Raw genomic sequence first — 20,411 nt, 5'->3', positions numbered from 1 at the left:
AATGTTTACTTGCTCCATTTCAATAAGTAGAATAAACATTTCACTGTACAGCAGAATACTGAGCAGAGATTTACATGTGTGTTTATAGGTATAATATAACTGTGGTCCAGTCCAAGCTATTAATGGCAACATTGTTTTGGTATAATTCATTCAAACATCCTTCTATTCTCTACCATAAATTATTATGCTCTTTTAAAACGATGTGATTATAGTCACATATCTATTGCTTATTCTGAAGACCCTGAAAACATTAAGTAGCAATTTGAATCCTTGATGAGCACCCTGAAAAAATGACAGAGACATTTTATATATGGAAATCTCAGGGAGGGAGAAGTAAAGAAATGAGCACCAGTTATTTGTATGTTCCAGAGAATATCTCCTCTTTAGGGCATACTTCCCTCTTCTGAATGTTCATATTACTTGAACTGGGAGACCAGTAGTCACGTGAGGAACACACTTCCCACAGAACCCTCCACACCTTCCGTAGACTTTGGTTCCATCCTGAAAATAAGCAGAGGCAGAATATAGAATAATTTTATACAAGCGGATATCTGCATACACAACACACAAAAAGCAAATGCTTTGAATCATGTGGTTTCCTACAACAATTACATTCCAAGACAAGGATCATACCATTTCAGTATTAGTTCAAATCAGTCGTCATAGGAAAGTTAAAAGGAAACCAGATAACCTGAGATTTATATTAGCTACTCGATGATTATAAATCACACTATAACTTAGGTAATTTATCTCAATCCACATATTTTTCATAAAGGAATCTATTTTTTTCAGTGAGTTTATTAAAACCTCTCCCAATTTGCTGTCTAATATTTGCATAATTTTACATAATATTCTCTTAGACTAAATAAAAGAAACATATTATACAAACTTGACCTTAAAGGAATACAATTCATGCTACAGAGAGTTTATCTCAAGTGTCTCATGAAAGCATTAGAAACACACCCTGGAGAAAAGTATGGAAGGTGGTAAAATGGAGCAAAAAATAAATAAAAATTGGGCTGGAAACCATCATTGTAATTATAGAAAGACTAAAAAGGGAGATTCTTCCTTAAGCAAAGCAGTTCACTGAGGAACAGGTGGGCAGACATGGGGTCAAGGTGGGTGGCGAGGACATGATAGATCTACTTTCTAGACTACTTTCCGTCTTTATATCCAAAAGTTAGAAGACTAAAGGCATTTTCATAGGATGAGACAAAAATAGGTTGAATTTTAATTTCTGGAGAAGGTAAGATTTTTTGTTTTAATCTAAGGAGGAAGAGTAGAGAAGGAAACTTTGGGTTCTTGGGACCTTTTGAGATGATGGAAGAATGTTTTGAGACCCAGAGTTTCCAAAGTTGCCTTCTCTTTCCATAGCCCTTTTAACTTGGGAGAATCTTAGTACATAGAGCAGGGAATGACAGTAAAAACTCAATTTTGTATATGTCTCTATTCCCAATCTGTTGAAGTAAAAACTTAACCTGGATTAAATTTATTGACAAACAAAAATATGTTGAAAAATGTTTGCATTTTTAAATTGGGTTTCATAAGTCTCATTTTCACACCAGGCATCATATTTCAAGAAATACTGTCAAGTGCAACATTTTTGATTGAGGTAAAAAGTTCCCAATCTTCTAATTAATCTTTAGAAGAGAAGTTAAATGGAAACAAAATGAATGCTTTTATTAAATATCCATATCCACTGGTGACCTCGGCCAGAATTCAGTCTTTACATTTAACCAAAAGATACGTAAAAACTGAATACATAAGGTCAGAATGTCTTATTGAGATCTCTACATTTATACCTGCTCAGAATGTACTTTAAATAAGTAATTAATTTATTCCCATTCTTTTTCCAAAAGGAACTAGATCGAAATATGTGAAATAAATATTTAAAAACAGTCACTCCTTTTGAAAGCCTACTAGTTTACCCATATAAGGGAAATAATAAAAACTAAAATTCTTTAATTGCTATTTAAAGCACAATTTCATCATCTTCACAAACAGAACGTTTTAAAGGCTATGAGTATCAGAATACTGAATTTCATTTATGAATAATGTTCATATAAATGAGAGTATGACAGAAGTCACTTTTATCAAAAGGAAGAAAAATCACAAAACATTAGAGTGGGCAGGGGTTGTTGCTGGTGCCCATTTATGTGCAATGTAGGTGAGAACACATAACCTAGATCCAGATTTACTACGGATAAAGACATGCTATCTAAGACACAATAACTGCAAGTAATAGAAGGCATTTGATGAAGTGTACATATTAGTACATCATACCAGCAACAAAATTAAATAGGTTCTACTTCGAATAAATACATGTGCTATATTTAAAATAACTATAGAGTAATTCATATTTATATATATAAAATAATGTTATCCAGATGAATATGGACAAGAAAATATGAAAATAACATAAATCATAATCCTAATTCTTGAAAAAACTGTGAAGGATATTCATTAAGTGACACCACCCCCATCACTAAAGCAAGGCAGTTAGGTAAATAAACCAAAAATTTAACCCTCACTTCAAAATATTAGAACCTATAAACCTTTAATAATTAAAGAAGAGTAAAAAAGCACTATCTCTTTCTAAAATACCTGCATTTCAAGTCATTAGCCCCAAACCTGAGATGGACAAAATCTATACATCCTAGCATTTGACAGTTCATTTTCAGGTATCTGTAGCTTGTATGTGGATTTGTATGTATATAAAACCTATGTATATAAAACATTAATAAAAATGAACTCTGTTTCATTTCATAAATTGATGTTGTATCCCATTATATATAATGTACCCATGATATGCAATAACTCTTTAGTCACCAACTTCGTATAACTTTAAATTTAAAGTAGAGGACCTTTAATGCTAGTTCATAGCACAGAAGTTTTTCAAAACGGCTTTTCGGTCCAGTAGGACTTACCTGTGATCTATGTATGATGACAGAGGCATAACTCCCCTGCGCAAGCCACTTGGCTGTGCTGGATATCTTCATCCCAGTACCTGCCAAATTAATGCTGAATTGTCCCTGGATTGTAAATAAGACAAAACAAAAATAGATGGAATTCATAATATATTTAATAATGCTCTTGCCTGGAAACAGTTGAATGAGAATTATATGAGGAAGGACTCAAATTACTTTTGAAGGGTCTTCCTTTAAAAAATAAAAGACTAATTGATACCACCTTACTGTAAAGAAAATAAACAAGGATTTTAAAAATTGATTACCAATAAGTCATCTTAATTACAAGCAATCATTGAATTAATACCACATAATGTTATTTTTGGAAAAGTAATTCTGCCCAACCCTAGCACTCTGTGACTTGACAACTAGAGCTAATGGTCCTGTAGCAACTGGCAAATCCTGAAAGAAGGGGTGTTCATAGGGACAGACACTTGTTACACTTTAGCATTTGTCCAGTTGCAATGTGTGACCCCTTATTGCTAACTTCTATGACGTTATACCTGTTTAAGATATTTTCGAGAATCTTCTGTTATTGTGCCCTACCCTTTTGTGGTAAGAATATCATTTCTTAACCTACTGTACAAGTGACCCTGCAGTCCCACTCCTTGGAATTTATCCTAGAGAAATGAAAACTTATGTTCACACAAAAACCTGTACACAAATGTGTATATCATAAACTCCAAAAACCAGAAACAACCTATTGTGTTCCAATAGGTAAATGGACACACTGTAGACCAGCTACAGGACATCCAAAGGATGGAATACTCAGCCACAGAAAGGGGCAATTACTGATCCATGCAACAACACGATGGATCTCAAAGGTATTATGTTGAATAAAAGGAGCCAGTCTCAAAGGGTTGTATACTGTATGATTACATTCAGATGACATTTATATGACATTCCAGAAAAGGCAAAACTATAGCAACAGAAAAGATCAGTGTTTGTCAGGAGTTAGGTGGGAGGAGGGGACCAACTCAAACAAGGGAGTGTGAGGAAGATGTTGTGGGTAAGAGAACTGTTCTGTATTCTGACTATAATGATGATAACAAGAATTTGTACATATGTTAAAACTCATAGAGCTATTCACCAAAAGAGACAATTTTACCATATGCTAGATCAAAAAATAAAATTTTAAATGTGAATGGATATAAGACCTATTTTGTAAAAAATTTCCAATTGGCTTACAAAACAAAATCCAACTACATGCTGTGTGTATGAGAACAAGGTGATTCATAAAGGTTAAAAATAAAAGGATGGGTAAAAATTATACCAGGCACATGGGCATAAAAAGAGAGCAGAAGTAGTGATCCTGAGAAGGACAAAGGAGAATTCAAGTCCCAAATCATGAAACCATGACAAGGCAGTGCTAAAAATCATGAGCCACCACAAAGATATTGCACATTAGTAGTATGTATTAAATAATGTGACAATTTTTATAAAACAAAAGCTATAAGAGATGCAAGGAGACATGGACAGACACCCCCTAAGGAAAGAAAAATTTAATATGCCTCTTTCAGTAACAAGACAAATCAAGTGGACAAAAATAAGGTGAAATCTAAATAATATAATCAAAAGGATAGATTTTACAGATATATATTAAGCTCTACATCAGATAATAAAGAACACTCACTCCAAACATTTAATTACTGATTCTGAACACTCTAAATGGAGGCTGGCCGTGCTCTACTGGCATTGGCTGAAGGTGAATATTTCTCTTTCTCTTCTATAATCAAATATCAATTACAAACTAGCTAAAGAGATGCATAGTTGTTTTTTTTTTATTTTTGTGGCTTTGCAAAAAGTAAAGGACATTTACTTTATTTCATTTTTGCCATATGTATTCTAAAATCACATCACACTCCTTAACGTCATCTCATATTGCAATGTGGCAAAGTTTATTTTCCCTAAGGAGCACCATGTGTGTCCATTCTCTTTTCAGCGTTCATGTCCCAGGGTACCCTGTCATATGCAAACACAGAGGATGTGGTTTTGATGAATCCCAAACAACAGAATAAGTTCTTTCTGTGACATCAAACATCTGGAGAGTATTCATGCAAATATTGTGTAACTTAACACACAATCTGGTTTATATATTTGACAGAACATCCCCCAAAATACTGAGCAGTTTGTATTTTTGGTAACAGTAGCCTCGAGCAGATAAATACAGACTGAATATAGATGGGCATGGCTCCTTTTGACAAGCATGTCTCTATGTCCAATAACATCTAACTTTTTAAATAAAGCTTTGTATTCCAAAAATGCCTAGAAAACCATCTGAGGGAGGCATCTCACCCTGATGCACAGAGAGGAGAATTTTATCACTGGTTCTGCCTATAACTTTCTCAAGGATCTTAGAAAGATTGTTAAAATGAAATGTCCATTTCTTCAACTATAAACTAGGATTACGCAGTTTATAGCTACATACCTTTCTCAAAATATTATAGGGGAAAATAGGATTACACAGAAATTGGAGAAACGGAGTTAGAAAGAAATGGAAATAGCTATCTTAGTTAAAAACCTGATTGTGTAAGTACCTCTATTCAGATTCCATAGACATCAAAGAATTTTGTCTATAATTATTGGCTTCCTGTTAAGATATTTCCTATGAGGAGAGTTCATAAAGTAAAAGCATTCTTATTCCATTTGACACTTACATGATTTACCTGTATCAGTCCCTTATGAATTTTGTTGATGTCTCATTGACCAGAACTTATTCAATTCAACACACATAATGACAAGGACCAGATTTCCAGAATTTGGTGACTTTCCCAAAGTAACAGCTTCTGTGAGGTCTTGTATTAGCAGACTGTTCATATAGCTAGGTTGCATTGTCAATTTATTTCTCTCTAATTACATCAAATGTATGACCAGAAGGCCTATCTTAAAAGGAGGATGGGTTGTTGGACAAAGCTGATCAGTTCTGAAATGTGTTTGCCATTGGAGAATGAATAATTTCCATCTGAAAGGGTCAAAATGGAAGTGTAACCAATAAAAATATCCATATATCAGGGAAAATTTGTTTAGAATGTTAAAATTCTAGATTATACATCCTTGCCTTTAGAACAAGTGTCTGAAGAGACAATGCAAGGCTTCAGAAGAAGAGGGGCCTCAGCAGGGGAAGGACAGTCCTGGAAAGGGAACTGAAAGGAAAATAGTAGGTCAATAACCACCTGCAAGGTAGTTACTGATCACCAATATGAGTGAAGTAGGGAATTGGGAAGAAGAATGGACATGACTGGAGCTAACCAGCCTCAAGGATTGAATGAGAACACAGGATTCCTCCGCAAAGTTAGCTGCCTTAAAAACTATAGCCAAGAGAGGAAGCACTTCTAGAATTGCAATGTGAAGAGCCCATGGACATTCTTTCCAGTGAAACAGGCATAACTAGGGAAAATTATAACAACCATTGAAAGTTGTGAAAATTGTCATAAGGTTACACAACAAAAGGAGAAACATTTATTAAAGAAAATCTATTAAATCTAGGTAAGAACAGTGACAGCCTGTGGCATTTGAACCATAGCCCACCCTCTGTTTCTCACACCTCAGTGAGATGATAGTTCTATTCATGGCGGGTGCAGTTAAGAACCTAGGACTCCATTTTCCCCTCATCCCTGTTATGGCTATGGTTTCTCCTTGGGAGGGACAGGCCATCAGCGTTTTGTATCCCATCTAGTTCTGTATTGCAAAAGTTTTATTATAAGCAAGAGTAGCTGAGAGTCTGATCCCTTCTTCCACCCAGTTCCTACTAATAGAGCAGACAATCTATCCCAGGTATGGCAGACCAGAAACACTAAACCTGAATCATCCTTATGCAAAATCATTGGTAGGGCAGAGCCTCCTAGCTGAGAAGGGCAATCCAAGAAGCCCGAGGGCTATGACTATGATCCAGGATCCTGTTTATAGAGCTGGGGTGTTATTCTGAGGAATAGGTCACTATCCCTGCCCTCTCTGATAGGTGCAGAGATTCTTCCCAGGGAGAGAATCAAGTTGTAAAACCAGAAAATTCCATAGCTTTTCCTAATGGAACTGAGCTTATTTGGAATAGAACATAGGGAGGTTCACGATTAAGGGTGCTACTGAAAATAAGATTTTAGTGGTGTGCAGTAAAGAGGAGGGCGGTAGCTCAAGGATAGCAATTAGAAATATAGTAGATAATATTTAAGATTAGCAGAAAGAACCAGGGAAAGAGCTAAGCACTCCTCTTGGGTTCTTTCCTAACCTCAAAAACTGACCTATAAGACTAATTGAGGTCAAGGAGGGGGCCTCAATTTAATTGAATCAGACTGTGGAGTAATTTATGCTCCCAGCATGTTGTTGAAAGAATAGAACAATCATGTAGCAATTAGTGGAGACTAAGAGCTGAGCATTATATCATTAGAGGCAAACCAGCCAGAAACCTAACAGGGGGTCAGGGAGAAAGAATTGAAGGGAGCCCAGCTAAGACCACTGTCATATCTAGGGAAGAGGAGCATCAGGGTGACTGTGTATGCCCAGTGCTGCATCCTCTGAAGAGCAAGAGGAAAGGCTGCACACTGCAGGGGAGATAGGATCCACTGAAACACTTCAGCCAAGCAACTAAACAAACACATAAACAAACAAGCAAACAACAACTATAACAACAAGAAGTTCCAGAGGAGAGGGAAAGATTAGGATCCAAAGTTGCTAAAATATATTACCTCAAGTGTCCAGTTTTCAACAAAAAATTATGAGACATAATTTGAAACTTGAAAGAAACTTGAAAGGACGACTTGTGGGAAAAAAGGCAACAAACACTGCCTTTGAGAGGGATCAGATGTTAGACTAAGCAGACAAAAACTTTAAGGCAGCTAATATAAACATGCTCGAACTAAAGAAACCATGTTTAAAAAAGTAAAAGAATGTATGATAAAAACGTCTCATCGAATAGAGAATATCAATAAAGAGATAGATATTATATTTTGCAAAAAGAGTTAAAAAACAATTCTGGATTTGCAAAGTATAATAAACAAGATAAAAAATGCACTGGGGGACTCAAACAGTACACTGGAGCTAGCAGAAGAATTGGCAGACTGGAAGAGGTTGATGCATTGTTGCAATCTGAAGAACAGAGAGAAAAAATGAAGAAAAAGGAACAGAGCCTCAGGGAAATAAAGGGACGCCATTAAGTCTCCACGCAAGTATGCACAAGGGGAGTACCAAAAGGAGAGAAGAAAAAGAAAGGAGCAGAGAATATATTTGAAAGAAATGGCTGAAAACTTTATAAATATGGTGAAACGTATTGATCTACACATCTAAGAAGCTCAGTAGACTCCAAGGCAAGTAGACACAAAGAGATCCACACCAAATATGTCACAGTAAAGATGTTGAAAGACAAAGAGAAAATCCAAAAGCACCAAGAGGAAAATGGCTGCATATGTGTCAAACCCAAGAAGATAAGGAGCTGACAACTATTATCTAGCTAGAAGCCAGAAGGCAGTGGGATAACATGTTCAAAGTGCTGAAAACTAAAAACTGTAAGTCAAGTATTTTTTAACAGCCAAATTTATCTTTCAAAAATGAAGACAAAATAAAGGGATTCCCAGATAAACCTGAGAGGATTTCTTACTAGCGGACCTGTCTTACAAAGCATACTCAAGGAAGTTTGTTGGGCTGAAAACAAATGTCACCAGGTATTAATACAAATCAACACAAATCAAAGAGTACTGGTAAAGGTAATTATGCAGGTAATTATAAAAGACACTATAATTTCATATTTCTTCACCTTTCTTCTTAACTGATTTAAAAGCAATTATAGGCCGGGCACGGTGGCTCATGCGTGTAATCCTAGCACTCTGAGAGGCCAAGGCGGGTGGATCCTTTGAACTCAGGAATTAGAGACCAGCCTGAGCAAGAGCGAGACCCCTGTCTCTACTAAAAATAGAAAGAAATTAGCTGGACAACTAAAATATATAGAAAAAATTAGCCGGGCATGGTGGCGCATGCCTGTAGTCCCAGCTACTTGGGAGGCTGAGGCAGAAGGATAGCTTGACCCCAGGAGTTTGAGGTTGCTGTGAGCTAGGCTGATGCCATGGCACTCACTCTAGCGAGGGTGACAGAGCAAGACGCTGTCTCAAAAATAAATAAATAAATACATAAAATAAAAAATAAAAGCAATTATATAAACAAAGATGTAGATAATTATATTATTGGCCTGTAATACAGAGAAATGTAATATATTTGACAATAATGGAACACATAAGGCAGGTGAGTAAAGCTGTTTTGGAGTAAGGAAATGATACCTGATAATAAATCAAATCCATAAGAAGAAATAAAGACAACTGGAAATACTTAACAAGAAGGTTTATATAACAAACTCAATTAATATATAATTGCTCTAATTTCTTCTCTCATATTCTCTAAAACTGCAGTCACCAGCCCCTGGGGCCACGGCCCTGTACCAGTCCAGCACTTGTTAAGAAACTGGCACTCATCACCACCTGAGCTCCATACCCCACCACACACCCACCCCACCCCAATCCCGGTCTGTGGAAAAATTGCCTTCCATGAAATCAGTCCCTGGTGCCAAAAAGGTTGGAGACCAGTGCTCTAAAAGACATAAAATTATATAAGATAATACCATAACAATATATTGTGGGTTTGTTGCATTTATAGATGGTTTATGTATCATGAACATAGTACCAAAAAAGGAGAAGGAAATAGGGCATATATAAGAGTATTATTTCTATATTTCACTGGAAATATAAAAATATTTAATAGTATAAATCTGAAGTAGATTCCAATGTGTGTGTGTGTGTGTGTGCATGTGTGTGTGCGTTGAACCCTTGAATAACTACTATGGACGTAATTCAAAAAATGTAGTGAAAATATTAAGGAAATTAAAATGTTGCAATAGAAAACATTCACTGAATAAAAAGGAAGCAATAAGGAGGAACAGTGAAACAAAGACAACATAAGCCATATAGAAAACAAAAAGTAAAATGGTGGATGTAAATACATAGTAATTCTAACCATTAAACAATCCAATCAAAAGGCAACAATCCAACAAATTGCTCTATGGGACATACTCTTAAGATCCAAAGATATAAATAAGTTGAAAGTAAAGAGATGAAAATATATATAATAACTCTCAGAGAGTTGGAGTGGTCACACTAATATCAGATAAATTAGACTTTAAAACAAAAAAAATTACTACAAATAAACACTTCATGATAGAAAGATCAATCTACTAGGAAGTTATAACACTTATAAACATATAATCATGTACAACAAAACTCCAAAGTAAATGAAATAAAATAACTTACATGAAGCAAGACTGAAGTAAGAAATAGACAATTCAAAAATAATACTTGCAGACTTTCAGCAGATAGAACAACTAAGCAGAAGATCAACAAGAAAAAAAAGAGTTGAACAGCACCATAAACCAACAAGTAGTCTATAAAACGTTTCATCCAACAAGAACAGAATGCCCATTCCTCCTAAGAATATATTAAATATTTCCCAGGATAAACTATATGCTAGACCATAAAACAAGCTTCAATAAATTTAAAAAGACTGAAATAATATAAAGTGTGTTTTCTAACCACAATGGAATAAAAACAGAAATAAAAACTAGAAAGAAATTTGGGAAATTCACAAATAGGTAGAAATTAAACACCATACTTTTAAATAACCAAGTCCATTCATTGCCATGGACTAAATGGAAAAATTAAAAATGATAAAGTGTTATGGAAGGGGAAATAGAATCTAAACAATTTAAAATTCTCATTATTATACCTTTCAAACAAACTCAGTATTGGCAAAGTTTATTCATAACTTTTGAAATAAAGTACATATAGGAAGTTTCGCATTTCTATTTACCATGTTTCTTGCAATATTCTGGTCAAAAAAATGAAGGAAGAGAAACACTGTTAGTTTTTTTTTTCAATAGTGAAGGGAAAACTAATCAAATATGAAATACCTGTGGGCATCTGGCAGCACTATAGCAGTCTCCAGCTGTGGCAAATGGAACTGCCTTTCCAAATATTGTCTGGGAGAAAAGAAGGTCTGTAGCTAGAAAATAATAAATGAAATGCGTTATCATTGAGACAGTAATACAATCTTCATTGTTAAACATAGTTTTCTTATTTTCTTTAACATATTTGTATAATTAATTTTAAAAATTTAAGCAAAAATGTCAATTCTAGTACATAACATAGAACATGTTCTAAATAAATAATTTTTTAATACAAAAATGTTCATCTCACAAATAGCCCTACAAATTGCAGGTAGATCTGTAATTAAAATAGAAGATTTAAAAACTAAATAAATGCTTTATTATATTTTATATCATAGTGAATACATAAAATAGGTGAAGTAGGGTTAGGAGCAAAGTCACTGAAGGAAAAAAAAGATTATTTAAAGGTAAATGGATATGACAAAGCAATATCTAATCTATATATGCTTACAGACAGCATATACAGCAATTCATTAGGCAATTCAAAAACACCAAGCTAAAAAAGGTGCTATTTCCTTTGATTTCTTATGTTATTGCATTATATTATTGCTTCTATTCTTTTCAGTCTTACTTTTGCTAACATTGTTAGTAAAATATGCTGATTAGCAAATAGCAGTAGAGATTTTGATAAAGTAGCAAAAATAGAATCATTTGATCTAAAACAGGTTGGAAGAAACCCTAAAAGTCAGCTGCTTCAGTCACTTAATCATGTTTGAATCACTTAAATAATATCCTAACCAAATTATCCAGCCAGTGGCTGTCATCTCCACTGGCATTATCTCAAGTCCCTTCACTTTTCAAGACTGTAAGATCACTACATTCCCTGTGATGACACCAGTCCCCTAGAGGCAATTCCCAAAGGTAGCATTTCTGGAAATATCTATCACTTTTCCAAGAACAGTTGCTAAAACTAGTAGGCCTATCATGGTGTGCCAGAACAAGCTTGTGAAAAATAGTGAGAGCCAACCATGTGCATCTCTTCCCAACTCCATGTACAAGGTGGTCATGTTGGTGGCATATAATCAGCCATGGTGGGAATATATACACCATGGATATTGCCTAATACTAAAAATCTGACTTTTTTCTCTCCTTGGATATATGGTTGTTAAATGTTTATATATACACCATTGATTATTTGTGATACTTATGGGTTAGGCTGGGTCAGAGCAGGGATACAACTTTGAAAGCATCATTTGATACTAATTTCTCCAAAAGCATGATGACCAGCCAATGGCCTTGGTTTTATCAACCAATTACTCAATGATGGCTCCAGTCCACCTAACTCTGATGGGTTACAGAACATATTTCAACCTCCTACTGGGCATCATTGCTTGGATGATCCACAGATATCTCTGACTTAACGTGTCCAAAGCTAACTGAATTATTTTTCCTCCAAATTTATTCCCCTACTGTATTTCCCATATCACTGAACTATACCACTACCCACCTGGTTATTTTGGAAATCTTTCCAAGTATTTCATGTCAGTAATTCCCACATCTCTTCAGTCAGAAAACCCTACAGAGTCAACCTCTTTAATATTTCTCAAATAGCTCCCTATCCTGACCCATGTCCCTAATTTAGGCTACCATCACTTTCTATCTGAATTATTACATTAGCTTCCTAGTTGTTTTCATGAATACAGTGTGTTCTCCCTCCAACCACGTATGTTCCTTCCCCTGGTTCTCCCTTTACTCAAATGGCTCCTATGATTTACAAGATAAAATTTACCTGTATAGCTTAGTATGATCTGATTCTTGGGAACTTCTCTAACTAGCTACCATCCCCTAACCTCCATTTGACTTATGTTTAGACAAAACTATAATACTTTTCATTCTCTGACATCACCAAGATACTCTCCCATACTTTTGTTCATGCTTCTCCCTCCTCCTGAAACTCCTTTCCCCACCTTGGTTAACTTATATTTGTCTTCAAGATTGTTCAGGATAGGTGTTCCTATAAGCTTCTTGAGGAAAGTGAAGATTTTAATTCAACAGATATTTATTTGCAACTTATTGTGCAGAGGGCACTATTATAGATACTGTGAACACAACAGTGGATGAAACAGAGGCTGGTGGGACCTGAGTCTTCCCAGGGAGAGATAAGTAATAAAGTAAATTGTATAGTATATGTTAGGGGTGATACTTGCCGTGAAAAGAAAACAGATCAGGGAAGAGGATGGGGAGGAAGAGAATTTAGGAACAGAGAGTGGTTTTGGATGGCCTTATTGAGAAGATGAATTTGAGCAGAGACCCAAAAGAAATGAAGGGGTAAACTATGCAGTTAACTGTCCAACCCACGGGTGATCCAGGCAGATAGAACAGTAAGTGCAAAGGGCTTAAGGTGGGATGCCTGGTGTGTTCAAGGAACAGCAAAGACACCAGTGTGTCTGGAGTAGAGATACAGTGGAGGGAGTCAGAGGGGATGGGAAGCAGAGAGGTAATGGAGATGTGGAAATCATGTTAGTTTTGTTGACTGGCAAAGAATTCTTGATTTTACTCTGAGCTAGATGGAAATGTTAGGAGTGGTTTGAGCAGACTTTGAGTTTGTTAAAAAGATCAGATGGGATAATGTACAAGACATGATATAGCTTATGTTCTAGGGCAGCAGTCCCAAACCTCTTGGCACCAGGGACCAGTTTCATGCAAGACAATTTTTCCACGGACATGGGGCGGGAGGAGGCAGAGCTCAGGTGGTGATGCGAGCTATGGGGGAGCAGCTGTAAATACGGACTAAGCTCCGCTCACCACTGAGCTCACCTCCCGCTGTGCACGACCCCCTTCCTAAGTTTCATGGAAGACAATTTTTCCATGGGGGCGGGGTGGGGGTGGAGGAGGGAGGATCACGGAGCTCTGCAGCCTGGTCCCTAACAGGCCACCAACCTGTAGCAGTCCGCGCCCAGGGGCTGGTTACCGCAGTTCTAGGGGATCACTCTGGCTTATCCATTGAAAAGAGAATCTCTGCCAGAAAGGGGAAGAGTGGTGCAATACTGAAGAAGGAATACCAGTCAGTAGGTATAATAATCCCAATGAAAAAATGGTGTGGGCTTGGACCAAGGTGGTAGCAAATGAGGTAGTGAAAAAGTGAAATTCGGTATATGTCTTAGACAGCCCGGGCTGCCATAACAAAATACCATGGACTGGGTGGGTTAACTGAAGGAAATTTATTTCTCCCAGTCTGGAAGCTGGAAGTCTGATATCAGGGTGCCAGCATGGTCCGGTTCTGGTGAGAGTTCTCATCTCGCTGTGTCTTCACGTGGCAGAGAGAAAGCTCCGGTGTCTCTTCCTTTCCTTATAAGGGCACTCCTCTCATTATGAGGGCCTCACCTTTATAAGACTTCATATGAACCCAATAATATCCCAAAGCCTCATTTCCAAATATATCACATTAAGAGTTACGGCTTCCACATGTGAATTTGGGGTTGGGGGACACAATTCAGTCTGTAGCAGTGTGCACACTGAATACTCACCTGACAAAATTTGATGATGGATTGCATGTGGGTATGGATGAAAGGTAGGAGTTAAAGATGCTGCTAGGTGTTAGCTAAACTAACTAGAAGATTATAGTTGCCATTTACTGTAATGGTAAAAATTTGGGGCGGAGGGAGCAGGTTTGGCAGAAAATATTGCAAGTTCACTTTTGGATACATTGAGGTTGGCTTACCTATTAGACATTCACATGGATATGCTGAGTAGACAGTTGGATTTTGCAGTTTGGGGTAGAAGTCCAAGTTGTAAATATGCACTTAGGACTGTCATTTAATAGATGGCATTTGAAATCTATAAATTGAATGAGATTCTCCAGGGAATGACTGAGAACTTAAGCTCTTCAGCATTCAGTGTTGTGGAAGATGAATAGTAACTAGCCAAGCTGAAGAACAATGGGATGAACAGGAGAAAGGGTGGCCGAGAAAGCCACAAAACCATGAGAATGTGTTGTCCTGAAAGCCAAATGTTGCTGATGAATCATGTAAGATGAAAACCAAGAATTTATCATTAGATTTAGTGAAACAGAAGTCATTGATAACTTTGATAAGGACTGTTTCTTGGGGGTGATATTAATAAGAGACTGATTAGAGAGAGTTCAGGTTAGCATAGGGGAAGAAAAATTAGAGAGTGAGAATAATAACTCATTTGAGAAATTTTACTATAAAGAAACACAGAAAAGTTAGACAGTGGCTGGAGGGGAAGAAGGTCAAGAAGATTTGTTCTTAATTATGATGAAAGAAAAAAGAGCATGTTTTTCTATGCAGAATGTAAATGATCCAGCAGAGAGGAAGAATTGAGGAGGTAAGAGAGAAAGGGAAATCTGCTAAAATAATGTTCTTGAGTAGGTACAAGGCAATGAGCTCATGGCACAAGTGGAGGGATTTGCCTTGGGTGGGAGCCTGAATAGTTCATCCCTAGTAAAGAGGAGAGAAGGGATGTAGGTAAAGATTTAGGCAGGTTGGTAGATATGGCAAGTGGGAACTTACAGAAATTCCCTTCTGGTTGTTCTATTTTTTTTCAGCGAAATAGGAAGATCATCAGCAATGAGTGAGTAGAGTGGAGGTGTTAAAATTTTGAAATTTGGAGCTAAAGGAGAAGGTATGAGCTAGACATTTAGGAAAGTGGGAGAGGGAGTAGACAAGAGAAATACAATAGGTTACTTGGCAGCACTGCGGGTACATGTAAGCTTAATAGTCATTCATTTACAGTGATAATAGCAGCCAGAAGGGCTGCGTGTTATTTGCCACATTCAGTTCTATGGTGCAGGTGCAGAATGAGTGGACAGCTTCATTTAATCAAGACTGTTTTTTTACCATGTGAATTTGAGAAAGAAAAAGAGAGGACTTGAAAATGTATAGATTTGACATTGTATGCTCAGGGTCCAGCCCAATACCTGGCAAAATGGCAGCTTTGTTTGACAAATTAATTTTTTTAAAAGACTAATTAATAGTAAATAAGCTACTGAATGACTATTATATGCTTTGCAATGCTAATTAACTGACACATATACATTGGTAAATAATAATGAGTATTTATAAAGCTTTTATTACATGTAAGACAATGACTAGATATATTACAAGTATCATCTCTTAATTCTCACCAAAAAAACAACAAGGACAAAAAAGAAGGAAAGGAAGATGAGAAAAAAAAGAAAAAAAAAAACCTCAGAGGCAGCTTCTTATTTTACAGATGAGGGAACCTAGGCTTAATGAGATATGCCCAAGGTCACATAGCTAGTAAATGGAGACAAAGAATTTATGCCCAGACAGACTGACTCCAGAGTTTATGATCTTAACTATAGCAATAGTGAAGCCATAACTCTACTTTAGTAAACACCACTGTAGTAAATGGTAGATATACAGTAACTCATAGACATCATTACTAAAAATAATAATTCATCATTATATGAGTATAATTTAGATATTATATATTTATGTATATATTGTCTCAATTTTTTTTGTTTCTTTTCTATGATTTATGCACTGTGCCAGGCACGGTGACCCAATGGCAATTGAGATGGAGTCTCTGCTCTTGATATGAACTTGTTTGGCTCTTTATGGAGATATGTAACTTTTAGGATGGCGGACTTCATTATGTCCAGTGTATATTAGGTTCCATAAATATGTTCAGACTTGACTGTATTATAAATTTCTTCCTGGTTAGGAAGGATGATCTATAATCTGGGGTTTCCTCTCAAGGTCGGTTACTAACTGTATGTATGAATTGGGACAAGTCACTTCAATTCTACTTAATTTCATCACTTGTAACCTTGTGACATATCTGCCTCAACTAATACAGGGTTGTTAAAAAGATCAAGTGAGATAATGTTGAGAAAATACTTGATAAATTGTAATAGAAACTAATGTTAATTATGACCTTAAACCCTGTAAAAAGCTTTACAAGTACATTGAGGATATTAACTTCCTTACCTTTAATGTAGTTGGGGATTTTAAGGTAAAGAATTTTATCTTGGAAGGGCAATATCTCATCTCTGTCACTACTACATTTTCATTAAGGATCTCCATGGCACATGTCATTGCAGAGAAAGTATGTAATTAATAACTTTAAAAAATTTTGACTAGTTTTTGTACAAGGCCTTTCTCTATACCCTGGATATCACATATACTAGCATATTATTAGACTTTCATTAGCAAATGGAGCGTTTTTGTTTTAAAAAATAGAGATTTGGCACTTACTTTTAATTTGCATCAAAGTGAGATCAATTCTTATTTTGCTGAAAACAGTGTATCCAGCAGCTAGGTAGTCATTTTTACATTCACAGTCTTGCCTTCTACTTCCATTAAAAGGACATTCATATGGATTTTGTAGTCTGTAACAACATTGGAATACTTTTTAGTATTAGATACAGTTATCTACATAACATAGATAAATGGTAAACTTTGAAAGTAGAAAGATAAAAAACATACTCCTGCTCTTCAAACTTATACTTAAACGGGAAACAAGTTAAACGGGAAACAAGTAAAAATCACTCCAGGTTAACATACAAAATTCTCAATGGGAAATTCAATAACAGTTTGTGGAAAAATAATTTAGCTGTAATTCTCCTAGCTTTTGTTGCTGGAATTAGTATGATTTCTATGAAAATCCATGTAGGTCTTAAATTCTTGCCTTTTCTGTGTCCTACTGCTCACCCACAGTATTCTTAGTCAAGCTCTACATGAGTACATGCTAATGTTCAAGTATTTATTGATTGTTTGATTGATTGATTGACAGAGTTGCACTTGTCATCCAGGCTAGAGTGCAGTGGCACCATCACAGCTCACTGTAACCTCAAACTCCTGGGCTTAAGTCATTTTCCTGCCACAGCTTCCTGAGTAGCTAGGACTACAGGCATGTGCTACCATCCTTGACTGATTTATTTATTTTATTATTTATTTATTTTAGAGATGGATGTCTCCTTAAATTGCCCAGGCGAGTCTCAAACTCCTGGCCTTAAACAATTCTCCAGCCTTGGCTCCCAAAGTTCTAGGATTACAGGCATGAGCTACCATGCCCTGCCTTAAGTCTTTATTATTGAACAGGTGTGGACAACATCTAGCTTAGGTCCTAATGTATCCACCTGCTCCTAAATTAGTCATCCCATGTGCAAACTATTCCAGTATCACTCTGAAGGCTAAAATTTCTAATTCTCTTGAAGGAACATGAAAATGCACAGACAGACCAAAACACAGCTCGTACCTAAAGCCATACACTTCAGAAAAGTTGTCTTCGCCTTTGACCAGTGATAAATATTCTTTGGGATTCTCCAAGTGCATGCCTGAACAATGGATCTAAAGGAAGAATGCAAATGTCTAGAAAAGCTTTCTCTAAAGTTAATGGTCAATGTTAAAACCAAATAGGAACTGTCTTCATAATACCTTTATTGTTCTTCCTTTAATGTTAAGGTAATAATCACCATCCTTGGTGATGTTGTTTTTCATTTGAATTTCTTTGCAGGTGGTAAATGATTTACCTTCAAAGACAAGTTAAGAGAACTTATCAACACAGAAGAAATTACAAACACAGCATGATCTTAATCATACAAACATTGCTACACTCTGAAAATCTGACACTTTCTTTTGTGGAGTGTGTGACTACTATTAATACAAATATTTATTGTCACATTTTAACTAAAACTTCTCAGGAAAACTTAGGAGCTAGGTATATTTTTGAAGTCTGTTACTTACAGTCATTGATATAACATTTCTTTTCAGCTTCTGGTTTTAAACGCTTTAAACATAAGTCACTGGATTGACCATTTTCAGCCACACATTCCACTTGTCTCTCCATTATCCCAATTCCGCAAGTCACTGAGCACTATGAACAGAGTAAAATTTGAAGGTAAACTATATAATAAATAATAAACCAGTAAATCTAAGCCTCCTTCTCTCAGACTAGGTCATTTTGGAGCAAATTGAGAATTACTAGTGGCTAATACCACGGAAGATGCAAAAATATGCCAGAGGCTAGACCATCACAGGTGAGAAAAATCCTTAGTCATGAGCCTGCATCTATTATTGCTCAATTATTGGCTTCCTTTAATTTATTTTGTGCAGTTATAGGAACAGTACATTGTAAATACTTAATAAACATTAATCAATGATAGCTATTAAGACTACTGTGAGGTTTTTTTCTCATTAAGTTATATGCCAGGCTTGCAAAGTAACATCTACTTGCTTTCCATCAGTGAAATTGGGAACAGAATATAGTGTAAATAACTTTTATTACTCATCTGTTAGATTTGTTTACTTCTTCACTTAACCAATAAACATTTCTTAAGCAGCTGCTCAAAGTGCAAGCCACTATGCAAGATTCTCTGAGGAATAGAAATAAATATTAGTTCTGGTCTCTGCTTTAAGCAAGTTATAGAAAGAGAGGTAAGATATTTATACAAATAACTGTTAAAGTGGTTTTTAGACAATAGGGATATGAGATACCTCTGAGGATTTAGTTAGATCAACAGGCATCCGACACCTAGAAGGTCTTATTCATAAGGTTTTAAATTCATAATTATACACTGACCTTGCTCCATTTTCCAACTTTCCAAGTGGCCACATGCAAACAGCTCCTAACATTGCATTTGTAAACCTGAGAGGAAGGCATCACAGGGCATTCTCGATAGTCTATAGGCCAGAGCTGATGGTGCTTATGTTTCTTAGTAGACTGGATCCCAATACAATATGTAATCCTTTGTTGGTAACTAAATCCACAGTTACCTGAACACTGAAAAATACACAATTACAAGGAGAGAAGATGATGTTCTTATATTTAGCCAGGACTTAATATTTGTCAGACGCTTAATTTGTCATCTGCACAATCCTATTTTATTAGCCTTATTTACAGATGAATAAACAAAGTTTCAAAGACATTAGGCATCTTTCCCAGAGTTGTATCAATAAATGGAAATGACTCAGATTCAGGCTAGATTTTCAACCTGTAGTGCCTGTGCATATATTTTCCATTATACTACTAAGAATGTCTTAATTGAATGAAACTGTGTATTCTAATACACATAGCTTTGGAGAAATGAAACATATTAGGGGTTCTTACTGGAAATAAAGGACACTATTTGGCCTCAGCTTACTAGTTATGTATAAGTTAGCATATGTTTATCTTAATACATATAATGTAAAGTCTAATGCCATTTGATTAAAATAGGTAAGTGATTTAGATATAAATTAAAGCCTTAGGACAAAAATGAACAAATTGACTTCTGCTTCTAGCAAAAGTGGAATAACAATGAATAGATACAAATAGATTTATCTTCTAACTTGAAATAACCAAAACATCTGGACAAAATAGATAAAACAATGGTTTTTAAGACACTCAACATTAGACAATAAAGGATAGTGATCCATGAGGGATAGGAAACAAAGTGACCCTGTAATTGTTCTAGCCTATTGCTTTGAAAGACTTTCCAGTTCTTGCCATAGTGAAAGGGAGACAGCAGAGACCAGTGCATAGATACCTGTGAGGATACCAAC

General features: G+C 35.9%; 1 protein-coding gene across 1 annotated transcript in view; it reads right to left on the bottom strand.

Moving 5' to 3' along the window:
• Positions 1 to 404: 404 nt before the first annotated feature.
• Positions 405 to 20,411, bottom strand: part of ADAMTS20 (ADAM metallopeptidase with thrombospondin type 1 motif 20) — a 154,674-nt gene continuing 134,667 nt past the window's right edge. Inside the window, exons 32-39 of the mRNA XM_045555249.1 lie at positions 19,450 to 19,650; positions 18,615 to 18,744; positions 18,306 to 18,400; positions 18,127 to 18,218; positions 17,124 to 17,257; positions 10,906 to 10,997; positions 2,928 to 3,032; positions 405 to 501 (exon numbers count right to left, since the gene is read on the bottom strand). Of these exons, the coding sequence (XP_045411205.1) occupies positions 412 to 501; positions 2,928 to 3,032; positions 10,906 to 10,997; positions 17,124 to 17,257; positions 18,127 to 18,218; positions 18,306 to 18,400; positions 18,615 to 18,744; positions 19,450 to 19,650 (939 nt within the window). The 3' untranslated portion in view covers positions 405 to 411. The remainder of the gene's footprint in view (positions 502 to 2,927; positions 3,033 to 10,905; positions 10,998 to 17,123; positions 17,258 to 18,126; positions 18,219 to 18,305; positions 18,401 to 18,614; positions 18,745 to 19,449; positions 19,651 to 20,411) is intronic.

Source organism: Lemur catta, chromosome 6 (assembly GCF_020740605.2).
Source record: "Lemur catta isolate mLemCat1 chromosome 6, mLemCat1.pri, whole genome shotgun sequence".
In the NCBI taxonomy this organism is placed as follows: domain Eukaryota; kingdom Metazoa; phylum Chordata; class Mammalia; order Primates; family Lemuridae; genus Lemur; species Lemur catta.
The sequence above is the reverse complement of the archived record's forward strand: the minus strand, read 5'-3'. Positions and strand labels throughout refer to the sequence as shown.